Source organism: Oncorhynchus gorbuscha, linkage group LG15, assembly GCF_021184085.1.
Source record: "Oncorhynchus gorbuscha isolate QuinsamMale2020 ecotype Even-year linkage group LG15, OgorEven_v1.0, whole genome shotgun sequence".
Taxonomy (NCBI): domain Eukaryota; kingdom Metazoa; phylum Chordata; class Actinopteri; order Salmoniformes; family Salmonidae; genus Oncorhynchus; species Oncorhynchus gorbuscha.
In genome coordinates, this window is record NC_060187.1 from 9,758,404 (window position 1) to 9,778,081 (window position 19,678).

Below are 19,678 nucleotides of genomic sequence, written 5' to 3' on the forward strand. Positions count from 1 at the left end.
TGCTTTGAGGTCTGTATTATTAAAGAATAACACAAACTGCTAACATTTGGTGACGTGATCCGGATGAATTGATCTCAACAAAAACAAGAAAAACGTATCAACTGTGTGTTGATCCAGGAAAAAGAGAGAATGCTGAGCGCAACCCACTTTGGGGAGTCAACTCTTAATCTCCTGATTGATGGCATAAGTGCAGGGTGAGTCCATTTTAAAAGAACCAAATCAGGTTAAAATTAGTGCGTGCAATGAGTGATATGTATCGGCTACCCTGGGGCGGCAGGGTAGCCTAGTGGTTAGAGCATTGGACTAGTAACCGAAAGGTTGCAAGTTCAAATCCCCGAGCTGACAAGGTACGAAATCTGTCGTTCTGCTCTTGAACAGGCAGTTAACCCACTGTTCCTAGACCGTCATTGAAAATAAGAATTTGTTCTTAACTGACTTGCCTAGTAAAATAAATTTTAAAAAATGTACAAGGGGTCGAGTCCTTTGTTCCATTACAGACTTCCTTTGTTCTCTATGAAAAGGTTTGAGGTCTTTGTTCTCAGGGGTTCAAGTCCTCTATTAAAAGGTTAGAGTCTTTTGGTGAAACCTTCTTGTCGCATAGAAGTGAGTTGCTCGTTGAGTAGCAATTTTTACAGGTGTGGTTAATGTAGGCCTTCAAGAAGCTTTTTGAAGTGAACACACATTTGTATGGGTAGCCAAGCCCTACAGAAACATGTTGGGTTCTAGATGAGGTTTGAGTCCTTAAAAGGGGTTACATTTTGGGGTTAACTAAATATATAAACATAGATATATATTTATTATACAGCTTTTGAAGTTAATATAATGTCATTGTAAAGTGAGAACCACTCACTGTCTTGTGATATGAAGAACCATTTCAAAGTAGAGAAGTGTAGGCAAGAGATAATAAATAAATATTCCTTCATTGTTGACAAAGATGGAATATGGAATCTGTCTGATACACAAAAAGCTTGGGGAAAAATTCAGAGGATGTTTAAATGTCTGACAAGAACAAGATGGTCTTTAAGTGTTTTAGCCAAAGTAAGAAAATGGGATGAGAAATTATTTCGGGACAATCATGACAGGACATTGAAGAGAGATACAGATCGTTTGAAAGCTCTTGGTGAACAGATCAAAACCTTGAAAGAAGAAATTCAACAATTACAGAAAAAGAGTCGTAAAAACCAACTTGCCCCTCATCTGCTGATCATTTGTTCCCTCAATCTATCCTCAGGCTGAGTTGTGCAAGGCAGATCAGGTTTCAAGCATCTAGTCAGCACTGCCTGGCTTTGGATCAACAGATACTGACAGCGGTGACTAACGGATGGTAATAGAGGGGAGGTACGTGAGTCAACGTTGGCTCCCTCTGCTGGGTATACAGGAGCTGGGCACCCCGACTCGGACAGCTCCAAGTGGAGGTAATTAGAGCAAAGTGCCAACCAGCCGTGGAGGCTAAATAAAATGAGCACGATGGCACACCGTGAGGGAGAGACTGACACCAAGCAAAAGAGGGAAGAAAGACCGAGCTAAACCTAAGTGATTTCTTTGATATATTTATTTACTGTCTGAGTAAAGTTGTTTTTGCGGACAAAAGCCTCCCTGTCTCTGTGTCAATCTCTGCACGATCAACCCAACACCCCACGGTTTACCACAATGTTTTCCTTAAGGGTCTGACCAATGCAAACACCAATTGGGGAGAGATAACCAAATGTGTTCAAAGAACGAAAGAACCGTTTGTTGAATTTGAAGAAAGGTTTAGAGCAGAGGAGGTTCGACACAGTGGCTTACTGTTCGCAGAGGAGGTTCGACACAGTGGCTTACTGTTTGCAGAGAAGGTTCGACACAGTGGCTTACTGTTCGCAGAGGAGGTTCGACACAGTGGCTTACCTGACTTTGTTTTAAATCTATATCTTATTGTAACAGCAAGTACAATATGCCCTTTGTGTTTTATAGAAATGGAAGGTGTTTAATGTGAATGATGTTTACTGCTAATGTCTTTTTATGTCTTTGTTCCTGTTTTTACTGTTTTCTCAGAAGACATTTGAAGTATATTTCTTTTAAAAATGGTCTGGGGGAGTGTAAGAACATTTTGGAGATAAATACACAACGCAGAGACAGAGGACGAGAGGTCAATGCAGTACTAATGATCAAGGGAAATAGTGTATTTTCTGTAATGGGGATTCATGCAGAGACATGGCAGGAATCTGTCTATATATTGAGTCTGAAATAGGATACTTGTTGTTTGGCCATTGGCCCAGTTTTATTGCAAGTTATTCTAATTGGTCAACCACAGGGCTGGGTTATAAACTACATCCTGTCCCTTTGTTCACTGGAGAGCACCACTGGAGAGCACCACTGAAGACAGGGGAGAATGACCATCTACTTCCAAACATGATTTGTCCTATTTTAATAAACCTATTTTCTTCCCCCTGATTTGCATTGGGGTCTGAAGACTCAGCTAAGGAGATGCAGGCATAGTCTACCTCCTCCATCCTTGAGGAGCAGCAGGAAGAGTTCTCTTTTTGTGTTGTCAGCTGCCCAGCAAAGGGTTACCTGTAATCAGCATCTGGCTCCAATGAGCATTCCTCTGAGATGAGGTGCCATACCCCCAAAGTATTTAATGCAATTCCATATTGCATTCTGTCTCTGCTGTTTATTCAGTTAATCCTGTACTCGATTGAACTACTATTGAGTGAACTGGTCACAGTAATGCTGCTGTTCTTTGGGTGAGTTAATATGCTGCGGAAAGAGGATGGCTACACTTAAAAATATATATTGTGTTACAAGTGCCTGTGTGCCCTGAGGTCCTCAGTGATGATAGGAGGGATTCAGAGCTGGTCTCACAGAGAGGCTATAGTAAGTGCGAGGGCAGCCAAAGCTTCTCTTCAGGCTTCACTAGCTGAGGAGCAGTGAAAGCAACATCAAGCTCCAGCTGGCAGCCAATAAAATGGCCTCAGTTTTCGAGGCAGAGAAGACTCACAGTTCCAACATGCACAACATCCTACTGGCATTGAAGGCCTTGCAGGAGCAGAACACAGCGAAGGAAGCTTCCCTGGATTCCCTGCTCCTTAAAGCCGACCAACAGGACTCTGAACTGTTGGAGGAGGAGAGCCAGCACCTCCAGTCTGCCCTTCAGGCTTCCCTCTCTCAGCAGCAAACACCACTAGAGGAGTGTGCTATTCTGGCCCGCGGAGAGGCACACCAGCATTAAGGAGCTGCAGAAGCTGAAGCTGTGGATAGACAGAAAGCATGAAGCGCCCGGCTGGAAGCGAGCCTCCAGAGACAGAGAGCCTCCAGAGATAGAGAGTATCCAGAGAAACTCCAGAAAGAGTCTCCAGAGAGACAATCAACAGCTCCATGAGCACACTCTGGCCTTGGAGAAGTTCCTCCCTCCAGGCTGAACGCAGCTGCTATGAGAGTCTGGCTATGTAGAGCCAGACCACAGTCATAGAGCTACAGGAGTTAAAGGCCAAACACTGGGCACTGGAGAACGAACACCAATAACTCTTCTCTGAGTTCCACACCTTGTCAGCCGAACACCAGGAGCTGATCCCAAAGAACCAAGACCTCCAGATCAAGCTCCAGGATACAGCTGGTGAGTTCTAGACCATTGATAGGGAACAAAACTTCCTCCTATCTCAGCTTCAGGTCTCACTGAAGGGTAAAGGCTCCAGCTTGAAGTTTCAGCTTCAAGCGAACCAATTCAAATCCCAGAGGAGCAGACCAGGAACACAAAGCTCCAGAATGACCTTGATTCTCCCTTCACTGAACAGCTGGAGACCAGAGCAGTCTGCTCAGAGCTGGAACAGGCTGTGGCCAAGGAACTGGCTGAGTCAGAAAAACTACCAGACCGGTTGAGGGACTTTAACCAGCAGCTTCATGAGCACACTCTGGCCTGAATATGAGCCAGATTGATCAGGAGATCAGTTTCTCACAAGATGCTGAACGTACACGCTCACACGCTCAGATATTGCATCATCTGTGGACCTGTTGGGGCGGTATGCGAAATGGAGTGGGGAAAGAGGGTCTGGGATGATGGTATCGTGAGCTAGGACCAGCCTTTCAAAGCATTTCATGGCTAAATATGTGAGTACTATGGGACGATAGTCATTTAGACCGGTTCCCTTGGCGTTCCTAGGCACAGGGACTATGTTGGTCTGCTTGAAACATGTAGGTATTACAGACTGGGTCAGGGAGAGGAACATGTCAGTGAAGACACTTTCCAGTTGGTGAGCGCAAGCTCTCAGTACACATCCTGGTAATCTGTCTGGCCCTGCGGCCTTGTAAATACTAGCCTTTTATAAGGACTTACTCACATCGGCTACGGAGAGCATGATCACACAGTTGTCTGGAACAGCTGGTATTCAGTGTTGCTAGTCTTGAAGTGAGCAAAGAAGGTATTTCTCTCGTCTGGTAGGCTCGCGTCACTGAACTACTCACGGCAGGGTTTCCCTTTGTAATCCGTGATAGTTTGCAAACACCTGCCACATCCGACGATCGTATAAGTTGGTGTAGTAGAATTCAATCTCAGTCCTGTATTGACGTTTTTCCTGTTTGATGGTGGTCGGATGATGTAGCGAGATTTCTTATAAGCGTCCGGATTAGTGTCCCACACCTTAAAAGCGTCAGCTCTAGCCTTTAGCTCAGTGAGGATGTTGCCTGTAATCCATCACTTCTGGTTGGGATATGTACAGTCGTGGCCAAACGTTTAGAGAATGACACAAATATACATTTTCACAAAGTCTGCAGCTTCAGTTTGTATGATGGCAATTTGCATATACTCCAGAATGTTATGAAGAATGATCAGATGAATTGCAATTAATTGCAATGTCCCTCTTTGCCATGCAAATGAACTGAATCCCCCCAAAACATTTCCACTGCATTTCAGCCCTGCCACAAAAGGACCAACTGATATCATGTCAGTGATTCTCTCATTAACACAGGTGTGAGTGTTTACAAGGACAAGGCTGGAGATCACTCTGTCATGCTGATTGAGTTCGAATAACAGACTGGAAGCTTCAAAAGGAGGGTGGTACTTGGAATCATTGTTCTTCCTCTGTCAACCATGGAGGTTTCCTGCAAGGAAACATGTGCTGTCATCATTGCTTTGCACAAAAAGGGCTTCACGGGCAAGGATATTGCTGCCAGTAAGATTGCACCGAAATCAACCATTTATCGGATCATCAAGAACTTCAAGGAGAGCGGTTCAATTGTTGTGAAGAAGGCTTCAGGGCGCCCAAGAAAGTCCAGCAAGCGCCAGGACCATCTCTTAATGTTGATTCAGCTGCGGGATTGTGGCACCACCAGTACAGAGCTTAGTCAGGAATGGCAGCAGGCAGTTGTGAGTCCATCTGCACGCACAGTGAGGCGAAGACCTTTGGAGGATGGCCTGGTGTCAAGAAGGGCAGCAAAGAAACCACTTCTCTCCAGGAAAAACATCAGGGACAGACTGATATTCTGCAAAAGGTACAGAGATTGGACTGCTGAGGACTGGACTGCTGAGGACTGGACTGCTGAGGACTGGACTGCTGAGGACTGGACTGCTGAGGACTGGGGTAAAGTCATTTTCTCTGATGAATCCTCTTTCCAATTGTTTGGGGCATCAGGAAAAAAAGCTTGTCCGGAGAAGACAAGGTGAGCGCTACCATCAGTCCAGTGTCATGCCAACAGTAAAGCATCCTGAGACCATTCATGTGTGGGGTTGCTTCTCAGCCAAGGGAATGGGCTCACTCACAATTTTGCCTAAGAACACAACCATGAATAAAGAATGGTACCAACCCATCCTCTGAGAGCAACTTCGCCCAACCATCCAGGAACAGTTTGGTGACCAACAATGCCTTTTCCAGCATGATGGAGCACCTCGCCATAAAGTGATAACTAAGTGGCTCGGGGAACAAAACATCAATATTTTGACCAGGAAACTCCCCAGACCTTAATCCCATTGAGAATTTGTGGACAATCCTCAAGAGGCGGGTGGACAAACAAAAACCCACAAATTCTGACAAACTCCAAGCATTGATTATGCAAGAATAGGCTGCCATCAGTCAGGATGTGGCCCAGAAGTTAATTGACAGCATGCCAGGGCGGATTGCAGAGGTCTTGAAAATACTGCAAATATTGACTCTTTTTCTCAACTTCATGTAATTGTCAATAAAAGCAAACGACACTTATAAAATGCTTGTGATTATACTTCAGTATTCCATAGTAACATCTGACAAAAATATATAAAGACACTGAAGCAGAACATTTTGTGGAAATTAATATTTGTGTCATTCTAAAAACTTTTGGCCATGACTGTACACAGCTACTTCTTCAAATACAATCTGAAGGTAATCTGAAGCCTACTGTAGACAGGAACTGACTAAATACTCACTTGGACGTCTTGCGCTGCGGGTTGTAGATCTTGTAGAGAAAGAAGAGGGGAGCCAGAGTCGTCAGGATGATGAGGAACACAAGGAACCCAATCACAGCTTTGTCATTGTCTGAAAACAGATGAGAAGAGTGGTAAAGGGACATTTACTCAATAATGTAAAAGCAACACTGAATGCTGTTTAGCCTACCATGAATGGAGGGAGGAGGAGGGATAAACGGCTACTTGTTCATACAGTTCATCAAAGTCATATTATTTTATAAATTGGAGTCAGAGAAAGGTAATATTCATACAAAGTGTATCATTTCAATCAGTCTGACTTGAGTATATTTATTGCAGGCTTCTGCATAAGATTCTTTGGACACCCCTACAGGCATGCTTCAATGCCATACAACTCTCCTTCCGTGGCCTCCAATTGCTCTTAAATACAAGTAAAACTAAATGCATGCTTTTCAACCGATCACTGCCTGCACCTGCCCGCCTGTCCAACATCACTACTCTGGACGGCTCTGACTTAGAATACATGGACAACTACAAATACCTAGGTGTCTGGTTAGACTGTAAACTCTCCTTCCAGACCCACATCAAACATCTCCAATCCAAAGTTAAATCTAGAATTGGCCTCCTATTTCGCAACAAAGCATCCTTCACTCATGCTGCCAAACATACCCTTGTAAAACTGACCATCCTTCCAATCCTCGACTTCAGCGATGTCATTTACAAAATAGCCTCCAATACCCTACTCAACAAATTGGATGCAGTCTATCACAGTGCAATCCGTTTTGTCACCAAAGCCCCATTTACTACCCACCATTGCGAACCTGTACGCTCTCGTTGGCTGGCCCTCGCTTCATACTCGTCGCCAAACCCACTGGCTCCATGTCATCTACAAGACCCTGCTAGGTAAAGTCCCCCCTTATCTCAACTCGCTGGTCACCATAGCATCACCCACCTGTAGCACGCGCTCCAGCAGGTATATCTCTCTGGTCACCCCCAAAACCAATTATTTCTTTGGCCGCCTCTCCTTCCAGTTCTCTGCTGCCAATGACTGGAACAAACTACAAAAATCTCTGAAACTGGAAACACTTATCTCCCTCACTAGCTTTAAGCACCAACTGTCAGAGCAGCTGACAGATTACTGCACCTGTACATAGCCCACCTATAATTTAGCCCAAACAACTACCTCTTTCCCTACTGTATTTATTTTATTTATTTATTTATTTTGCTCCTTTGCACCCCATTATTTTTATTTCTACTTTGCACATTCTTTCTTCCACTGCAAATCTACCATTCCAGTGTTTTACTTGCTATATTGGATTTACTTTGCCACCATGGCCTTTTTTTTGCCTTTACCTCCCTTATCTCACCTCACATGCTCACATCATATATAGACTTGTTTATTACTGTATTATTGACTGTATGTTTGTTTTACTCCATGTGTAACTCTTTGTCGTTGTATGTGTCGAACTGCTTTGCTTTATCTTGGCCAGGTCGCAATTGTAAATGAGAATTGTTCTCAACTTGCCTACCTGGTTAAATAAAGGTGAAAAAAAAAAAATCTGGAAATGTAAAACTACTTACAGCGAGTAGTAATGTGTGTTTCTATTGGTTTACTCTTGTATTTCCCATTGTATGTAACGATCTGAAAAAAGAAGACATTCATGTATGATCCTTCCATCACAATAGTTCCTGGTTCCCACAAACCCACTGGGTTAACAGGAACACACAATAATCAAGCCAATACTCTCGTTAATGATCATCCTGACTATGTAAACACATTACCTGAGAGACATACTGGTGAAACACCATTTCTACATCTTCTGTTTAACTCATCTACATACAGTACATAGAGCATTTCATTCAGCAGTATCTAATGCCACCATATATTACAGCATAGTCAATACATTAGGTTTTACTGTATGAATGTTGAATAACGTACCTGAACTGTGTAGTCTGTTAAATAGCCGAGGTCCGCAAATGTAAAATTGCATTTTGTTTGTTTTTGTGGTTTTGTCTCAGACCCAGTGATCGTTGCAATGTACCACTTCTCTTTTCCCTTCCACTGAACTTGCTTTAATTCCTCACATATAATGGTAAAAGCATTGTTCTGAGTATAAGTCACACTCGGTTTTCCCCCCACCTCATCAGGTACTGTCAAACACAAACATAGGCAACAGATTACATTATGGTCATCCTGTCCACAGATCCCAACAGATGTGAAGCAGTTATTTCATATAGGCCTGTTGTGAACTGCATTCTTCCACTTCATTTTCTATGATCATTTACTACGGTTCAGAAACATTTTTACTCAGCACCCTTCACTTCAACATTTGCATCGTGGAAAGATTGCTGCAGTATGTTCAAAATCATCATATTGCTATATATTGTGAATGAAATGATACATGCAACGTATATGTCACACTTACCTCCAGGTGCAGTTTGGATGGTCTTAGACACTTTTTTGAGTGTATCGTAGCTCATGTCTTTGTACCTTGGCTCAATTGAACAGATATAATTTGTGAACGGCTGCAATTTATTAAAATCATAATGTAATTCATCCGTGGTGTAACAATCTGAAAAATGGATGAAAAAGGAGTCAAAGCTTGATCTGTAATTCTTATCAATTAGTTGTTTGTTTTAAATATATATATATAAATGATCTCATCTCCCACCTGAGGTAACTGCTTGTTCTACAAGCTGCCAGGGACATACAATTGTAAAGGAAACCACATCTTTAGGAAAACATACATTCCTGTGTTTTCCATAGGGACTTCAAATCAAATCAAATCAAATCAAATTTTATTTGTCACATACACATGGTTAGCAGATGTTAATGCGAGTGTAGCGAAATGCTTGTGCTTCTAGTTCCGACAATGCAGTGATAACCAACAAGTAATCTAACTAACAATTCCAAAACTACTGTCTTATACACAGTGTAAGGGGATAAGGAACATGTACATAAGGATATATGAATGAGTGATGGTACAGAGCAGCATACAGTAGATGGTATCGAGTACAGTATATACATATGAGATGAGTGTGTAGACAAAGTAAACAAAGTGGCATAGTTAAAGTGGCTAGTGATACATGTGTTACATAAGGATGCAGTCGATGATGTAGAGTACAGTATATACATATGCATATGAGATGAATAATGTAGGGTAAGTAACATTATATAAGGTAGCATTGTTTAAAGTGGCTAGTGATATATTTACATCATTTCCCATCAATTCCCATTATTAAAATGGCTGGAGTTGGGTCAGTGTCAATGACAGTGTGTTGGCAGCAGCCACTCAGTGTTAGTGGTGGCTGTTTAACAGTCTGATGGCCTTGAGATAGAAGCTGTTTTTCAGTCTCTCGGTCCCAGCTTTGATGCACCTGTACTGACCTCGCCTTCTGGATGATAGCGGGGTGAACAGGCAGTGGTTCGGGTGGTTGATGTCCTTGATGATCTTTATGGCCTTCCTGTAACAACGGGTGGTGTAGGTGTCCTGGAGGGCAGGTAGTTTGCCCCGGTGATGCGTTGTGCAGTCCTCACTACCCTCTGGAGAGCCTTACGGTTGAGGGCGGAGCAGTTGCCGTACCAGGCGGTGATACAGCCCGCCAGGATGCTCTCGATTGTGCATCTGTAGAAGTTTGTGAGTACTTTTGGTGACAAGCCAAATTTCTTCAGCCTCCTGAGGTTGAATAGGCGCTGCTGCGCCTTCTTCACGATGCTGTCAGTGTGAGTGGACCAATTCAGTTTGTCTGTGATGTGTATGCCGAGGAACTTAAAACTAGCTACCCTCTCCACTACTGTTCCATCGATGTGGATAGGGGGGTGTTCCCTCTGCTGTTTCCTGAAGTCCACAATCATCTCCTTAGTTTTGTTGACGTTGAGTGTGAGGTTATTTTCCTGACACCACACTCCGAGGGCCCTCACCTCCTCCCTGTAGGCCGTCTCGTCGTTGTTGGTAATCAAGCCTACCACTGTTGTGTCGTCCGCAAACTTGATGATTGAGTTGGAGCGTGCGTGGCCACGCAGTCGTGGGTGAACAGGGAGTACAGGAGAGGGCTCAGAACGCACCCTTGTGGGGCCCCCGTGTTGAGGATCAGCGGGGAGGAGATGTTGTTGCCTACCCTCACCACCTGGGGCGGCCCGTCAGGAAGTCCAGTACCCAGTTGCACAGGGCGGGGTCGAGACCCAGGGTCTCGAGCTTGATGACGAGCTTGGAGGGTACTATGGTGTTGAATGCCGAGCTGTAGTCGATGAACAGCATTCTCACATAGGTATTCCTCTTGTCCAGGTGGGTTAGGGCAGTGTGCAGTGTGGTTGAGATTGCATCGTCTGTGGACCTATTTGGGCGGTAAGCAAATTGGAGTGGGTCTAGGGTGTCAGGTAGGGTGGAGGTGATATGGTCCTTGACTAGTCTCTCAAAGCACTTCATGATGACGGAAGTGAATGCTACGGGGCGGTAGTCGTTTAGCTCAGTTACCTTAGCTTTCTTGGGAACAGGAACAATGGTGGCCCTCTTGAAGCATGTGGGAACAGCAGACTGGTATAGGGATTGATTGAATATGTCCGTAAACACACCGGCCAGCTGGTCTGCGCATGCTCTGAGGCGCGGCTGGGGATGCCGTCTGGGCCTGCAGCCTTGCGAGGGTTAACACGTTTAAATGTCTTACTCACCTCGGCTGCAGTGAAGGAGAGACCGCATGTTTCCGTTGCAGGCCGTGTCAGTGGCACTGTATTGTCCTCAAAGCGGGCAAAAAAGTTATTTAGTCTGCCTGGGAGCAAGACATCCTGGTCCGTGACTGGGCTGGATTTCATCTTGTAGTCCGTGATTGACTGTAGACCCTGCCACATGCCTCTTGTGTCTGAGCCGTTGAATTGAGATTCCACTTTGTCTCTGTACTGACGCTTAGCTTGTTTGATAGCCTTACGGAGGGAATAGCTGCACTGTTTGTATTCAGTCATGTTGCCAGACACCTTGCCCTGATTAAAAGCAGTGGTTCGCGCTTTCAGTTTCACGCGAATGCTGCCATCAATCCACGGTTTCTGGTTAGGGAATGTTTTTATCGTTGCTATGGGAACGACATCTTCGACGCACGTTCTAATGAACTCGCACACCGAATCAGCGTATTCGTCAATATTCCCATCTGACGCAATACGAAACATGTCCCAGTCCACGTGATGGAAGCAGTCTTGGAGTGTAGAGTCAGCTTGGTCTGACCAGCGTTGGACAGACCTCAGCGTGGGAGCCTCTTGTTTTAATTTCTGCCTGTAGGCAGGGATCAGCAAAATGGAGTCGTGGTCAGCTTTTCCGAAAGGGGGACGGGGCAGGGCCTTATATGCGTCGCGGAAGTTAGAGTAACAATGATCCAAGGTTTTACCACCCCTGGTTGCGCAATCGATATGCTGATAAAATTTAGGGAGTCTTGTTTTCAGATTGGCTTTGTTAAAATCCCCAGCTACAATGAATGCAGCCTCCGGATAAATGTTTTCCAGTTTGCAAAGAGTTAAATAAAGTTCGTTAAGAGCCATCGATGTGTCTGCTTGGGGGGGGATATATACGGCTGTGATTATAATCGAAGAGAATTCTCTTGGAAGATAATGCGGTCTACATTTGATTGTGAGGAATTCTAAATCAGGTGAACAGAAGGATTTGAGTTCCTGTATGTTTCACACCTTCATCACGCCCCCGCCACTCTTCACCATGTCCCTCTGGAATGCCACCCTTGCGTTTTCCCAGTAAGCCATTTCATCAATGTCCCTCTGGAATGTTGATTTCATCTTGTTGTCGAGAGACTGGACATTGGCAACAAGAATACTGGGAAGTGGTGCGCGATGTGCCCTTTTTCGGAGTCTGACCAGAACACCGCCGCGTTTCCCTCTTTTTCGGAGTCGTTTCCTTGGGTCGCTGCATGCGATCCATTCCGTTGTCCTGTTTGTAAGGCAGAACACAGGATCCGCGTCGCGGAAAACATATTCTTGGTCGTACTGATGGTGAGTTGACGCTGATCTTATATTCAGTAGTTCTTCTCGACTGTATGTAATGAAACCTAAGATGACCTGGGGTACTAATGTAAGAAATAACACGTAAAAAAACAAAAAACTGCATAGCTTCCTAGGAACGCGAAGCGAGGCGGCCATCTCAGTCGGCGCCGGAGTGACTTATCATTAAAATAAGGTTAATTTGTTTGGTGGGTAAAATAATTACTTAAAATGTCTCTGAAAATTGTAGCTTACCTTTAACTTCAGCCCCAATTCTACAGGAAACGCAGGAGTGAAATAGCTGAGTATTTCTGGGGCAGTTAATGCTGTGATTGGTCCATTTAAGGCTTATGGAGGTGTTTGTGTTTGTAGACGTTTTGGTAATGTCCACTTCTACGGAGTGAAATATAAGAATAATATGATCATAGTGATACTGAAATAAATGCATGTTATGTCTTGTTATAGGCTATTTTCAGTATTCAAATGTTTAAGTCGAGGGAGAGTTTATCTTAAAAAACGTTTGTATAATAACTTACCACATTTGATTTCAACGTCAATGGACTTGGTACTGATGACTTTACTGTTGTGAGTAATCTTTCCACTACAGTTGTATTTCTGAAAGGGTTCCAAATCAGTCAAGTTGATAGACCCGCTGTTTCCTGGGACAAAAACAAGAATATTACTGATTCCTTTGAAAAAATAAATTGTTATCATATGTAAATTCATATGAAATGTGGAAACATTAGTTTTACCTTCACAGGTGTAATGAATGTCCAGATCTTTAGGGCTACAGTTTTTTGGCTTGTTTTTCCATACAATTTCAACAGGGAGTACGTTTTTGTATTCCAGATTGGGAGAGTGTTTGACTGTAGAATACTCTGTTTCAAAATAGGACAGATTTAATTATAGCCATGCACAAAAGAGACAAAATAGTGATACTGGTTAACAAATGATGGTTTATCAGCAGCTGTGTACAATGTGGCCACAGCCTTTGATATTTGACTTTATTAGGATCTCTTTTAGTTCTCATTTGGACTAATCTTATAAGAGGATACAGTGCATTTGGAAAGTGCTCAGACACCTTCCCTTTTCCACAAGTTGTTATGTTCCAGCATTATTCTTTATGAAATAAATACAAATCCTGACCAATCTACAAACAATACCCCATAATGACAAAGCGAAAACAGATTTTATAAATGTTGTTCACAGTTATTATAAGTATTCAGACCCTTTGCTATTTTTTAAATTTATTTTACCTTTATTTTACTAGGCAAGTCAGTTAAGAACAAATTCTTATTTTCAATGACGGCCTAGGAACAGTGGGTTAACTGCCTGTTCAAGGGCAGAACGACAGATTTTGTACCTTGTCAGCTTGGGGATTTGAACTTGCAACCTTTCGGTTACTAGTCCAATGCTCTAACCACTAGGCTACCCTGCCGCCCCTATGAGACTCGAAATTGAGCTCAGGTGCATCCTGTTTCCATTGATTATCCTTGAGATGTTTCCACAACTTGATTGGAGTCAATTGATTGGACATGATTTGGAAAGGCACACACCAGTCTATACAAGGTGCCACAGTTGACAGTGCATGTCAGAGCAAAAACCAAGCCGTGATGTTGAAGGAATTGTCCATAGAGCTCAGAGACAGGATTGTGTCAAGGCACTGGGGAAGGGTACTAAAACATTTCTGCAGCATTAAAGGTCCCCCAAGAACACAGTGGCCTCCATCATTCTTAAATGGAAGAAGTTTGGAACCACCAAGACTCTTCCTAGAGCTGGCCGCCCGGGGGAGAAGGACCTTGGTCAGGGAGGTGACCAAGAACCCGTTGGTCACTCTGACAGAGCTCCAGAGTTCCTCTGTGGAGATTCGAGAATCTTCCAGAAGGACAACCATCTCAGCAGCAGTCCACCAATCAGGCCTTTATGGTAGAGTGGCCAGACGGAAGCCACTCCTCAGTAAAAGGCACATGACACCCCACATGGAGTTTGCCAAAAGCCACCCAAAGGACTCTCAGACCATGAGAAACAAGATTCTCTGAACTGATAAAACCAAGATTGAACTCTTTGGCCTGAATGACAAGCATCACATCTGGAGGAAACCTGGCACCATCCCTACGGTGAAGCATGTTGGTGGCAGCATCATGCTCTGGGGATGTTTTTCAGCAGCAGGGACTGGGAGACTAGTTGGGATTGAGGGAAAGATTAATGGAGCAAAGTAAAGAGAGATCATTGAAGAAAACCTTCTCCAGAGATCTCAGGACCTCAAACTGGGATGAAGGTTCGCCTTCCAACAGGACAACAACCCTAAGCACACAGCCAAGACAACGCAGGACTTCGGGACAAGTCTCTGAATGTCAGTAGTGGCCCAGCCAGAGCCCGGACTTGAACACGATTGACCATCTCTGGAAAGACCTGAAAATAGCTGTGCAGCTACACTCCCCATCCAACCGGACAAAGCTTGAGAGGATCTGCAGAGAAGAATGTGAGAAACTCCCCAAATAAAGGTGTGCCAAGCTTGTAGCGTCATATACTGTACTTTCCCGAATGCACTGTACACTGTTGGTCAGGATTGTTTAAATAAAGGATAGCAGGTTATAGTGATTGAGAAATGTCCTTTGCTGTTGAGTCATTTTTAATATTTTTCTTTCCGAGTGTTGATAGTAATCTCACCTGCTGTTATGGGTATAGTTTTGCTGATGTTGACACTACAACCTCCAGGCACAGCTACATTGGTTGTGAAGTTTGTGCAGAAATGTTCATCTAAAAGCTTAAAACAGTTGTCTTTGTCCCAGGTGATAACAGGACTGTTCCATTCAGCATCACTGGTATCCCATTTCGTCACATAACACAAATATCCCGGCTTCGTGTTGGTGGAAAACTCTAGGTCATCTAAATCGTGCAAACATTTGTTAAAAGAAATATAGATTTTTAACAATTTTTCCAACATGTATTATTTTAGATAAGTATCATAGTCTACAGATAGTTAACTACAAGTGATATTACATAATAGTTATTTGTCATTGTATTGAGATTCAACCTAAAAAGATCCCTATATGTTACTACTAAACACAGTGACTGTTACATCCCACAATTTGTTTCCCTCCAAAGCATTATTTAGCCACAGGATTTAATAAGGATTATTAGTTCATATGTAAATAACAAATAATACCTTATTAAACAGTGTATGCTCAGTGCCTTTGACATACCCATTTTCTCAGTCCTCAGAGTGCTATTTCCTTGGAGTTCACATTCAGGCTGAATCGTTGTCAAAGTGTATTTCCTGCAAGGCTTCAATGATACCACAATAGTGGAGTTCACCGTTTGATGGTCAACAGTCATGTGTTGTCCTGATTCATCCTGGTACAATATGTTGTATGTGTCGGAGGTTGAGGCCTTTAAGTCAATCTGAAAGCCATAGATGACAGGCGTGACCGTGTATGTACCTATAAGATTAAATGAAAAGATTGATCATCATTTATTCATTCAGGTGAACTATCCCTATCATGCACAGTCTTAGAATGCATCGCAAAACAAAGAATTGAAACTCACACTTTGGCGGTGTTGGTTTAGTCTGGCTGCCTGAAAGACGGAACAGACAGGTGAGAATCCACGAGAACAACGTTACATTACAACATCACAACAATCTATTACAACATCACAACATTCCATTACAACATCACAACAATCCATTACAACATCACAACATTCCATTACAACATCACAACATTCCATTACAGCAGTAGGAGAAACATGATCTACTATCAATAGACACAACACAGCATCCCATGGAGAAGTGGCCAACCTGTGGGGATAGCTGTAGTGGAAGTCAGGGTGCTTGCAGGGTCAGATGTCTGGGTTTGGGCGACTGCAGTGCTTGCAGGGTAAGATGTCTGGGTTTGGGCGACTGCAGTGCTTGCAGGGTAAGATGTCTGGGTTTGGGCGACTGCAGTGCTTGCAGGGTAAGATGTCTGGGTTTGGGCGACTGCAGTGCTTGCAGGGTCAGAAGTGCTTGTGCTCGAGTCGCCGGTTACTATAAAATAGAGAACGACACACTTTTGATGTGAGACAGAGACAATACATTTTACAGCATTAACAGACCTATTAACAGACGTTAATGGAGGAGGTATACATTACCGTTGGAGAGGGTAGCTTGGCTTGATGCCTGAGTGATGATGTTTGAGGTGGGGGTAAGCGAACTGAGTGAAGGTGAGATGGTTGTAGTGGCCGTCGTGGTGATGGTGGTGATGGTGGTGATGGTGGTGGTGTTTGGAAGTAAGGGGCCTGATACAAATCATCTCAGTTAGAGAGAGAAATCACAATAAATAACAAAATAAATAAAAAATGATCTGATCAGCTCCTGGTAATGGAGCTGATCAACAGATCCAGCATGACTCTATGAGAGATTCTGCTTTGCAGGTTTACCTGTGGAGTCGTTTGCATTCTTGGTGGATGGTGTGGGTGAAGGAGTGGAGATGTTGCTTTTGTCTGTGGATAAACGTGACAGAGTGAGTGCTGCAAGTTTCTGTTGGGGAGAGTTGAGGCAGGAGAGGAGTGGATAGTTGGTTGGTTGGTTGACTGATAGAGGCTCAAAACTACAATGCTCTTGTTCTTATTCTGAACTTACCAAACCATGTTTTGTCCGTGACATAGACAGTGTGTTCAAAATCACCACAGCTGACATTTCACAACTAACACTCTGAGTTCACTTTAGAGAGATAAATCAAACATATCACTGATGTAAACGGAGGTCGCCTACACCCGGACACTCCAGTGTAGTATTTACCTTGCTCATTTATGGGTGGAGGAGTGGTTGAGATGGATGCTGTCTGAGAGTTTAAAGGTGTGATGGGAATGCTTGGGGGTTTGTTGGTGATGGCTACTGTTCCTGGTGGGGGTATTGTTGCTGCGGAGCCTTGGATGAGAGAGTGAGAGTGAGAGTGAGAGGCTGAGATGAAGATTTTACCCCATAGAGCAAAATGTAGAAGCATAGGATCTCTATGGGGTTGACCAACTTTGGAGCTGGACACATTGTTGCTGCCTCTGAGCATTAATGTGAATAGCATCTGAAATCATGCAACGGTCACCTTCAGATGTGGACAAATCATGACTGATTCTGGGGGATAAAGACATGAATTAGAGAATAAGTTTAAGACCAACTGACCTCCTGAAGTTGTATACCCGTCACCTGAAAAATATTCCTCATTATTTTCCGGACAGTTTTAGCCCTGTGTATTTTGGATGGGTGGTTTCTTACGCCCTAGTGTTGGCATGTCCATGTCTCCGCTGTCATTGGAATAAATAGATTCACGTGCGACCTTTGACCTTCCACCGCACCATTTGTAGAAGTCATGACATGACTTCAGAAAGTTCACACCCCTTGATTAGTTCCACATTTTATTGTGTTACAGCCTGAATTTAAAATTAATTCAATTGAGATTTTGAGTCAGTGGTCTACACACATAATGTCAAAGTGGAATATATCATTTTTGTTTTACAAATTAATAAAAAATGAAATGTTTAAAATGTCTTTACTCAATGAGTATTCAACTGCTTTTGTCATGGCAAGCCTAAATATATTCAGGAGTTAACATGTGGTAAACAAATCACATAATAAGTTGCATGGACTGTACAATAATAGTGTTTAACATGACTTTTAAATGACTTCCTCACCTCTGTACCCCACACATACAATTATCTGTAAGGTCCCTCAGTTGAACAGTGAATTTCAAACACAGATTCAATCACAAAGACAGGGAGGTTTTCCAATGTCTCTCAAAGAAGGGCACCTAAATGCATTTAAAAAAAAGCAGACATTGAATATCCCTTTGAGCATGGAGAAGTTATGAATTACACTTTGGATGGTGTATCAATACACACAGTCAATACAAATATAGTTGTCAGAGAGGAAGGTGACTGCTCAGGGATTTCACCACGAGGCCAATGGTGTCTTTAAAAAACATTGTTTAATGATGAGATGGGAGGAAACTGAGGATGAATCAACAACGTAGTAGTTCACAATACTAACCTAAATGACAGAGTGAAAAGAAGAAAGCCTATACAGAATACAAATATTCCAAAGCATGCTCCGGTTTGCAACAAGGTACTAAAGTAATACCGCTAAAAATGTGGCAAAGAAATGTACTTTTTGTCCTGAATACAAAGTGTTATGTTTGGGGACAATCCAATACAACACATCACTGAGTATGATCATGTTAAAAGCTATTATTGCACAGAGTGATTCCATGCAACTTATTAAGCTAATGTTTACTCCTGAACTTATTTAGGCTTGCCATAACAAATGGGTTGACTACTTATTGACTGAGGACATTTCTGCGTTTCATTTTTTATTCATTTGTAAAAATGTCAAAAAACACAATTCCACATTATGGCGTATTGTGTGTGAATACTTTCTGAAGGCACTATATATATATATATATATATATATATATATATATATATATATATATATATATATATATATATATATATATATATAGTATATATATAGGGTCTATAGTCATCCAAATAGGGCACTGAATACTTTCCAAATGCACTGTATATATATATATATATATATATATATATATATATATATATATACAGTGCATTTGGAAAGTATTCAGACCTCTTGACTTTTTCCACATTTTGTTACATTACAGCCTTATAGAATTGATCAAATTGCTTCTTTCCTTCATCAAGCTACAACATATCCCCATAATGACAAAGCAAAAACAGGTTTTTGCAAATGTTTGCAAATGTATAAAAAATTAAATAAACAGACATACTTTATTTACATCAGTATTCATACCCTTTGATATGAGACTCCAAATTGAGCTCAGGCACATCCTGTTTCTATTAATCATGCTTTAGATGCATCTACAACTTGATTACCTGTGGTAAATTCAATTGATTGGACATGATTTGGAAAGGCACACACCTGCCTATATAAGGTCCCACAGTTGACAGTACATGTCAGAGAAAAACCAAGCCATGAGGTCGAAGGAATTGTCCGTAGAGCTCCGAGACAGGATTGTGTCGAGGCACAGACTTGGTGAAGGGCACCAAAAACTGTAATGGATAGTAATGGATATAATAAGTGATATAGTAATGGATATAGTAATGGATATAATAATGGATATAATAATGGATATAGTAAAAGATATAGTAATGGATTTCATAATTGATATAGTAATGGATATAATAATGGATATGGTAATGGATATAATAGTGGATATAGTAATGGATATAGTAATGTATATAATAATTGATATAGTAATGGATTTAATAATGGATATAGTAATGGATATGGTAATTGAAATAGTCATGGGAATAGTAAT

General features: G+C 42.4%; 1 protein-coding gene across 4 annotated transcripts in view; it reads right to left on the bottom strand.

The window, feature by feature from the left end:
* Positions 1 to 19,678, bottom strand: part of LOC123997487 (receptor-type tyrosine-protein phosphatase C-like) — a 67,022-nt gene that overhangs the window by 2,565 nt on the left and 44,779 nt on the right. For 2 of the 4 annotated variants that reach the window (XM_046301776.1, XM_046301775.1), the window contains exons 3-16: positions 17,125 to 17,253; positions 16,764 to 16,826; positions 16,476 to 16,622; positions 16,144 to 16,371; positions 15,891 to 15,920; positions 15,548 to 15,784; positions 15,012 to 15,230; positions 13,094 to 13,219; positions 12,878 to 13,000; positions 12,597 to 12,734; positions 8,794 to 8,940; positions 8,307 to 8,518; positions 7,949 to 8,009; positions 6,371 to 6,479 (exon numbers count right to left, since the gene is read on the bottom strand). In XM_046301776.1, coding sequence (XP_046157732.1) covers positions 6,371 to 6,479; positions 7,949 to 8,009; positions 8,307 to 8,518; positions 8,794 to 8,940; positions 12,597 to 12,734; positions 12,878 to 13,000; positions 13,094 to 13,219; positions 15,012 to 15,230; positions 15,548 to 15,784; positions 15,891 to 15,920; positions 16,144 to 16,371; positions 16,476 to 16,622; positions 16,764 to 16,826; positions 17,125 to 17,253 — 1,969 coding nt within the window. The remainder of the gene's footprint in view (positions 1 to 6,370; positions 6,480 to 7,948; positions 8,010 to 8,306; positions 8,519 to 8,793; positions 8,941 to 12,596; positions 12,735 to 12,877; positions 13,001 to 13,093; positions 13,220 to 15,011; positions 15,231 to 15,547; positions 15,785 to 15,890; positions 15,921 to 16,143; positions 16,372 to 16,475; positions 16,623 to 16,763; positions 16,827 to 17,124; positions 17,254 to 19,678) is intronic. The other 2 variants (XM_046301777.1, XM_046301778.1) reach the window with 2 other exon arrangements.